At 35.8% G+C, this 9,211-nt stretch overlaps 1 protein-coding gene across 1 annotated transcript; it reads left to right on the top strand.

Moving 5' to 3' along the window:
* The first annotated feature begins 430 nt into the window (after nucleotides 1-430).
* Nucleotides 431-6,833, top strand: LOC108668344. The gene is made up of 4 exons (XM_018155531.2): nucleotides 431-496; nucleotides 1,448-1,504; nucleotides 5,209-5,484; nucleotides 5,689-6,833. The coding sequence occupies exons 2-4, from the start codon at nucleotides 1,493-1,495 to the stop codon at nucleotides 6,334-6,336; spliced, it is 936 nt and encodes a 311-aa protein (XP_018011020.1). The 5' UTR covers nucleotides 431-496; nucleotides 1,448-1,492; the 3' UTR covers nucleotides 6,337-6,833.
* The last annotated feature ends 2,378 nt before the right edge of the window (nucleotides 6,834-9,211 follow it).

Below are 9,211 nucleotides of genomic sequence, written 5' to 3'. Positions count from 1 at the left end.
AATCATGTGGGATTTGCTATGAATATTATAAAACGTACAAAAATTTTGTTTTCGCACATGCAAAACGCGAATTTAATAGTTTGGATTCATGTAACATTTGCACTCGCAAGCAGTACATGTGGTATAAAACTTCGTAACTCCGGCAGTTTTCATTACTTAAGGGTAATCGAAATTCCGAAGCAATGCTGGAACAAATGCGCACAAAAAATTATTTTTTTTTTGTTCAAGAACGGATAAAATTTGTATTCATGTTTGAAGTTGCTCCTCTCGATTTAAAAGCATGGCGATTTAAAAGGACACCAGCAAACTAAATTCCTTTGAACTTGTGAAATGATAAGCTAGTCGTCGGTGGTCTGGCAGGGCTCTGCCCTGATGGCAGTAGCGTCAGTTACTGGCATCACATTACAGCTACGTAAGTCAGAGGCTTATTGTGCGCTCTATTGCGCGTCCAACTCGCCACTTTCCCGCTAGATCTTCTCGCGACCTTACGTGGCAGGTAGTTAGTTGTTTAGCCGCTATATTTTCATTGATTATCGTGCGTTTTTATTATTATTTTACGGATACGTTCATGGCATTTATATTTGTTATTTGGTGCTGAGTATGTGTGACCTTATGAAAATAATTGAGAATTCAATGAAAAATTAAGAGTTCTTGTTATGAAATGCTTGATGAAAATCGAACAAACAACATTCATTTAAATAATTGTTCTCTTATTTTTTGTCAACATGGCCTCTTCTCCTTGCATATCTTACAAAATGTTTCATTTCTTCTAATGTTAGACAGCCTTACATTTTATTGCATATTGAACTATAAATTAAACGTAATGTATAAAGCAATACACCTTTATTTCCAACAGCGTTAAATTAAATACCAGTAATGCAGCCAGAGCTCTCAAAAAATTTTTAGCAAAGAATTTCGGAAAAAAAGGAGAACCAATATATTAGATATCGGCTCTGAGAAGTCAGGTCAAATATTTATAAAACATATAAATAGCAATTGAACTTCGTGGGTTCTTTAACATAATTTCCTCACTTGTTTGTGGTGAACCCTCTTGCATACGATTATATAAAAATCGAACGAAGTTTCGCTAATCGTCCTGGCTGTAAATGACTAATTTTTATTTTGTTTTCTAATGCAATCTTTATGCGCGTTTATATGTTTTCAGATTCAAATCTTAAACAACTAACGATGGCCAACCGATCGTTGGCCGCTAATATGTCGCACTGTTCTACCCATCACGGCCAATAGAACCTAAGGAAACTTTGTTCATCGAAAGGACAAAAAGCTTATATCAAGCTTACGTGATAGTACAATAAATTTTGAAATCTTCTCCATCAAATCATCTTGGCTCTAAATAATTAATTTCTATTTTATTTTTTCTTTCAATCTTTTTGTAGCCTAATATGTTTTCAGATTCAAATCTTAATATCTGCAAATTTGTTTCCAGGTTCACGAGTTTCTGGCGCCTCAAAGGCAAATATCAACAGCAGACATGCGGCGCACGGTGAGTCCGCTGTTGGAGCTCTATAAAATATTTTAAAAAGCTTCTTGGTGAATTTAAAAAGCATCTATCCAGAAAATTTATTAGAGTGAACGTCCTGAGATTGTTGACATGCTTTCTATAAATTATACTTGCACTATTTGATAAGCATACACGACTCCGTGGCAACGGATAGCAATGCTGTTTCAATAGGGAGTGGAAAGGGCACATTCATGACGTATGAAACGAAATTTTCTAAAATAATTTTCCAAGTTACATTATTTATAAACTGCATCATTAATATTACAAATTTATGATACTGATTTCGAAGAAATTTCAATTCTGAATTCCAAAACCAGTTTGCAAATCCCCTTCTTCTTGAACAATAAGTAATACGAGTACATAATACGAGCATACAAACTACTCTATACTAGCAATTTTATGTAAATAAGAAACAAAGACTCATCATTCAACTTAAGCTTCTGTTTAAAAACATTCACGGTTTTATTTAAAAAAAGTAAAAAAAAAACTTTTCATTGAGTCCAGGGAGTTGAGTCCGGCTGGGTGAGGGATATGTAAATTTCCATTCCTATCATTATAACCACTCTGTCAATTTCAGTTCAACCCTTAATTCAAAGTTATAATTACATAATATAATTTTCAAATTGATGATGAGTTGAATTCTGGAACGTCAACACTAAGTTAGTTATTTTGTGTTAAGCATTTCATTGACTTACCAACGTTTGTCCGCACACATACGTATATCAGGGATGCTCATTTTTAAAATAATTTTGCATATTTTAAATTTGTGCCTGCATCAACGTTATTCTAAGTTATCATGTGATGTAAGGGCTTTTTAACAAATGTGGTTGGTTAAAATCTGACCCCATAAAAATTTGAAAGCTATTCCACCTTGTCTCAGAAGACCACTAACTCATGATGAGTAGTAGAAAAAACTCATCAGCAATGGCATGCATTCATCCAAACATCGCGTAACCTAGCTGGGAACAAATTTCAATGAAGCGCGAAGCTAAGGTCACAATAATTGCTACTTGCGGAGCAGCTTTCTGCGAAGCCTTTGGTCTCGGACAAACTTTTCGAAGAAGCGGACCTTGATTTTAAACGTTTCGGCTTATGAACAAATTAGAAGGGTAATAATGAAGATGAGCCGCTGCTGTGTTGCTAGAGCGAACAATGTGCATAAACTTTCCCTCGAATGTTATATAAGGCCGAGGAAAATTTTTTAGTAACTTACTCTGCATTATGGTTTGACATAGATAAGAAAAATCCCGAGCGTATAAACAAATGAATTGGATTTCTACAAAAATATCAGGGAATGAAATATCTGTGTGTGATATAATGTCGTTAACGAATATTAATTTTTCATGAAATAAATTTAATAGAATTAACAATAAATATTTTTGGGAGAATGGGCAAATAATATTTTATGAAATAACATCCAGCAATGTAAATTAACACTGAAAATATTCAATACTTGTAGGGTAGGCCACTTAATCTAACTAGCAGAATATTAACTAATTATTAAAGCAATTAAAGCCACATCTTCACTACTTATTAGAAGGCTAATAATTATTGCTGCTGTTGATTTACCATGAACGCAAATTTTCAACTACCGGTTACATTAAAATTTCTCATTAGCTGCCCCAATCCTAATTCACCATTGAAACACACCGACATATCCGGCATTATCAAAGACTTTATTTCTCTTCAAATATTATGAACCCATTTAACAGCACTGCTATTTCCTGTACACTATTTACACACACCGATATATCAGGCATCACATAGCGCCTTCATAATGCCTAAAACTTTAAAAAGCACATTCAGCACCTCGCCATTTCCAGTTCACTATTTACTCACACTAATATATGCTGCATAACCGATGTCTTAATAATCTCTCTTACTTTGAGAAGCTCATTTAGCCTCACCGTATTTCAGCAAATTAAATCCGTCTCAGACCCATAAGTCTTCGAACTGTGTCGACTGCCAGGCTCGGGTTTCTTGTTCAATGCAGGTCCGGTTGATGCAGCCCTAAGTCTGATTGTATAGGTCCATAAAAAGCTTGACGTTCTAAAAAGCTGCATTAAAAGTAGCATTGCCAACATAGATCAGCGGTTGTGGCTTGGACGCCACCACCGCCGACTCATGAGATCATCTCTGCTTAGAGACGCGGACACGATAGTTCCAGACGCTCAGTTCCAGGCGGAGATAGAAACTTTAATGAACCTGATTTAGTTAGCAAGACAACATACAGTGGGTTCAAAAAGTACCCGACACAGAGGGAAAACTTTATTTAATTAAAGCTTATTCAACAAAATAACATAAACAAACACAACTCTAATGTAAATTTACATGGGTATTCACTTATTTATTTAGTCATATATTCCAATTTACTTAGGGAATTTTAGTTGATTTAAGTGGTATAGAACTTACTTCACATGTGCAAACGATAACTAAAATCTATCTAGATCAGCTGATCTAGATAAGTGGCTGTCAGATTTTCGATGATAACATTGAGAGATGACTGGTTGACGTGAATCCTAAATCTGAACGATGAAGATAATAATGTTTTAATATCCAAGACTACGTTAAATATGAGTTTCGTATTTTAAATTGTCACATAACAATAAAACAAACTGAGGAAATAAATTTACAAAGGATAAATCTCTCATACCTACGAACAAGGTAGGAAAACCCGTCTGTGCCAGGATGTGCCGACCAAAGTTACGTGCATCTCGAGGCATGAAAATTCAGACGAAAATTTCATTCAAACGCCGCTTGAGAATCGTGACGCACCAAGAGATACGATCGAGCTCGGCCAAACTTTTTTGTCGATTTATGTGCCGGCAATGAATGGCGAGAATAACCAGCATCTGTTAACAACAGTGAAAGAAGTTTATGTGTCACGGAGCTTCTCGACTGACGATTAGAGTGTTATTGATTAGTATCGCAACAAGATGCGAAAAAAATTTTCGATCAAGAAAATATATTTTAAATTAAATAATTCAAACTACTGTTTCAATTCAAATAAACAAGATTGCATTGAAATTTTTTTTACATTATCACTTTATTTACATTATCAGCGCGTTTTATTTCTATAAATAATTTCCTTGCGTTCAATGCTTTTCCTAAAAATTAATGCCTTGGTCGTTCATGAAAGAAATTTGTTAAATTTCAATTCGTTTCAGAGACCTAATCATTCTAGCAAACGTTTTATTCGGAAAATAAATACAAGTTAACGTGTTAAAAAAATTGGTAGACCTTATTTAAGGGCTTGGCGTCTTTTTTATTTTTGAACGAGTCGTGGAGCGATGTTTTATAATGAACAAAATTATGCACGATTGAGGTGGCTAGGATCTATGGCAGGGAATTCCTCCTTTGCTTGTGTATGTTAGAAACGACAAGGAAAACGTGAACGATAACTTGAACAAGGTGCAAGGTCTGTCCGTTTTTAATTACACTTCCGTTTATATTTTTTTCGTTCAAGGGGAATTTGATGCTGTAAAATTTTAGTTTATACATATTTTTTGTCATGCCATCCAAATGTTTTCAATAAAATTTACGGTATTTTAATCAATTGAAGCCCGTATTCATGTTGCATATATATAAATGAGAATTGAATTATTCAAGTATAACTTCACTTCACAAATTGCATCCCTCATCATTTTCTGTAAAAATGTGACATATTTCTTGATCTTTGTCTGCAGATTGTTGCCAGGTGCTTGCTCGTAGCGGCTGCTGCGTCTGTGATACAGGCTGAGCACCACAATGCTTTCGCTAATTCCAAAGGTCGGCTGAACGTTCAGTCCGCAGCAGTCTCTGGATTGCGAAATTTTTTGCACTCGCCCAGACGTGCAAGTGGAGGAAGAAACTATGGATCTACAAGCCAGAGGCAGCATTTGGATGTTGCTGTACCAAATCAACTTATGAACTCAGACTCATCACTTCTAATCCATCTGAAAGACCAAGGGCTCTGGGAAAAGGTGATTTAATTTGCAGCTATTGATTGTATTTTACGTCTTGGAATATTGGGAAATTTTAATTTAAATCGAAACCTCAGAATAAAAATAAATTAGGGATCACCCTTATGAATGAAGGAGATTTTGTTGATGTTTTCAAATTTATACTTTTGTCAATGAATAACCGAATGCCGTGTAATATAAATGTACTTTATTTACTAATAACAGGAAAATACAGTGGGAGGATCCAACGCGCATGCGGCCTTCATGCCAACTTATCTCGGATCTCATGCTCAAGAAGGCAATTACGAACCAGAAATTACTCCTGGGGAAGTTAACAGAGAATTTAAATACTCAAAGAATGCAATGAAGCCGAAGTCAATCTTTCAGGATGTCGACATGAATTTTGGCTCGATTCCAGATATGAATCAAATCGTCAACATGGATGCTGTAACTGGGAAAAGGTTTGAAAGTAAAGCAATTAATGTCCGAGATGCGTTCAGAGACGTGTTACATGGCACCACCACTTCATCTCTTGATTCCGTTAATCCATCCAAGTCCAGCATGTCAAACGGCCCCGGCGTGTTCTTCAACCTCAACGATTTGAACGACCAGTTCGAACACGTGGTTGAAAATATGGGTGAAGATTTCGACGGGTTAGACTTTATTGTAAAAGATGGAAAAGGAGGCGTATACGTTGATTTCTTACAGATGTTGAAGGAACAGCAGGCAGCTGCATCGCTTCAGGCTGCTGTCGCTCCTAGTCTCGGCCAGCCAGACCTAACCGACCCTAACGCTTTGCTCGCCCAGGAGCTGCGCAGGAAGAACATCTCGTTCGAGGTCTCTAAAGATGGCGGCTTGCTCTACAACCTCTGAAAATTTCCAATTTCTGATGATCCTCTTTCAAGAAAGATGAGCATAAAAAATTTTCTGAAAATCTTTCCTGAAGAGAAATCTTCCTGAATATTTTTTTTTCCAGGAAAGGTGAGCATAAAAAGGCAGTAATTAATGGAGAATCTTAGATCGTGTGTAAGAAATTGTTATAATTTATTAATTTTAAAATCGTCTTGAAATTGTTTTTATTTCGTTACATTGCCAATTAAACTCATTGATTTTTTTCTGACTGCAGTAGTGCACTCGAACACTCATATTAATTTAATTTATGTTTATTGTGTATGAATTTGAAGAAAACGTTCACGTTGAATTATATGACGTTATTCATAATAGAAGAATTCATCCGACGTACGGGACCCCAATATCTCACAATTCACTGCTTTATTAAAATTTTATGTAAGCCTACTGCACACCATCAACTGTTTCCGCAAGAAAAAATTAATGTTTTGTATCAATTTAGAAAATATTTCATAGCTGTATCTAAATTGGTATTTTTTCCTTGTTCACAAATGTTAAGTTCCTTGATGCATCCTGAATGGCAAACCAAAGTGTTTCTATTGATAAAGTTACTGCAAAAAAGTGGTCGTTCGATATATCCAGTGCCATAGCTCATGGTTATTTTCAAATGAAAATGTCTGGTAATATCTTTCAAAGAGAAGTAGATATTTCAATACAATTTTCGTTTCATCACAGTAGTTATACAAGTCATGATGAAGAACCGGTTATTTTTACGATGCTGCCAGTGAATGCAATGCGGTCATCAATGTTCTGCTAGCCTCTTCTAATTCGAACAGGACTTATTCGTTCTTTCTTATCGCACAAATAACATTGGTCTTAAGTAACGCGCTAAAAAAACTTATCTTATTAAAGAAAAAACTTATTAGAATTGCCGCTGTCGGTGCAGAGGTTCTCTGTTGGCATGCAGTCTGAATAAATTCTGGCAGGATGAAATCAGAACATTAATAAAATTCAAAGGGAAATATTTTTAAAGAGATATTGTCGAAAAAGAGTCGACTCTTGATATTGATTGGAGATGTAATAACGTCTGAAGTCTGAATCAAGATAATGTGAAGAGTTTGAACAAATATCAGAGCATAAAAAAGTAATTTCTCCGACATTCGCAGGATGCCGGGATTTGGTGAACTCAAAATAATACACAAGATAATTTATGCATGGAATTATTATGAGGAATGCAAGTGCCATAATGAAAAAATACGGCCAAGAATTGATATCACTAAGACTATATGTACAAAAATATAAAATTTATATATCATTTCACATTTTCAGTTATCGAGACAGCATTTTGTTGCCCATCTTAAAAAAATTTTAAATTGGACAACAAAATCGAACAGAAATAACACGATTCACAAATCGTCTTAACAAAGCTCAAATTTTGTTTCCGACTGCCCCAAAAAAAAAAGAGCATAACCTATTAAAATTAGAGAATTAAGCGAGTGGCATTCAGGCCTAATGATCTATCCACATCGTTAAGCCATACGCTCTGCCTTTACATTTTCTGTTCAGTCCCGTATGGGGTCTTTGAACGCAAGCGACCTTTAATGCCCTTTTGGCTTTTTTATGTGGCTTTTATGCCCTTTTGGTTCCTTTTAGCCTCGTGGCCTGCAGTTTAATCAGCAATTCTTGGCAGTTGCATAGTCTTGAATGCACAGGGAGCGCTGGAACTTCTTTAATTATGAACATAAAAGACAGAGTTGACTACAGTGAATGTCATGGGACTGTAACAATACTGTACAGTCACTGTCTGCACTGCAGCGCCTGCAGTGCAGTGATGCGCAGTCGTCACTGCACTGCAGTGGCCACTATGTGTCACCCCGACGAGCGAAAGCGTAGATGCATATATTTTAATCCCCAGACCAGTTTGTTGCTAAGTGCTTTTTGTGCAGATTGTTCACAGTTGGCGTCGCTGTGTCGAGCGGCTGCATAGTTTAGATTAAAAGATCGGGTTTTGCAAGTTCAGGAGACTGGGACAAGCGCTATTTTAGTGAGCTACTTGATGGATGGACTCAACAGTGGCATGCTGGAACGATCTTATCAAGTACTCAACTGGAATTTTTTATCTATTTGAAAATTTATTTATCTGGGACATGCGCTATTTTAGTGAGCTACTTGATGGATGGACTCAACAGTGGCATTCTGGAACGATTTTATCAAGTACTCAACGGGTATTTTTTATCTATTTGGAAATTTATTAAAATTTCACGGCATTGCAGAGCAATGAATTTTACTCATGCAGCATTTGGCTGTTTATTTATTTCATTTCAAGTTGAATGTTATTATAAAAGCTTCATTAATTTATAATATTATAGTTCATTACTAGATTTGTTAATTTATATGAAACTTTCACATTAATTTATGAACTTTTTAGGCACAATATGCACAACTCGCTTCGTTTTATGATTATCAATAATACTTATAATCGAAATAAGGTCATCAATGTCTTGCAGCGGTGGCACTGCACGCGCTCTGCAGGTGCAGCGGTCAGGCTGGAGACTGCGTCAGCTTTTACTGTTACGTAATTACTGACACGAAATGTTCTCAATGAGTAAATTTGTTAAAATATTTAGGACATGAATTTAAATAGGCGTATTTGTATCTGAATAGGGTGTTAACGTACGCATTAAGGAAACGTAAAATGAGATTACTACTCACGAGAAATACTCTCAATGGAAAATAAATAGGGGTTTCCAGAATCATTAATCAGGCATCTATGAAGTTGAATATACTGATTCATATGAATAAAAAGTGCATGAATCATGAGACAGGCGAGAAAGATTTAGCAGTGTACTTGCCACTACAGGAGGGATCGATTCAAGAAGCTTTACATATGATGAAACTT

Source organism: Hyalella azteca, unplaced genomic scaffold, assembly GCF_000764305.2.
Source record: "Hyalella azteca isolate HAZT.00-mixed unplaced genomic scaffold, Hazt_2.0.2 contig13297, whole genome shotgun sequence".
NCBI classification, from domain to species: domain Eukaryota; kingdom Metazoa; phylum Arthropoda; class Malacostraca; order Amphipoda; family Hyalellidae; genus Hyalella; species Hyalella azteca.
Note: the sequence above shows the minus strand (reverse complement) of the source record. Positions and strands in the feature narration are given on the sequence as shown.

What these genes read in the sequence shown, in the direction of transcription:
- LOC108668344 (XM_018155531.2), top strand. An exon ending in ACCAAGGGCTCTGGGAAAAG is followed by an intron (nt 5,485 to 5,688) that starts GTGATTTAATTT and finishes TACTAATAACAG; the next exon opens with GAAAATACAGTGGGAGGATC.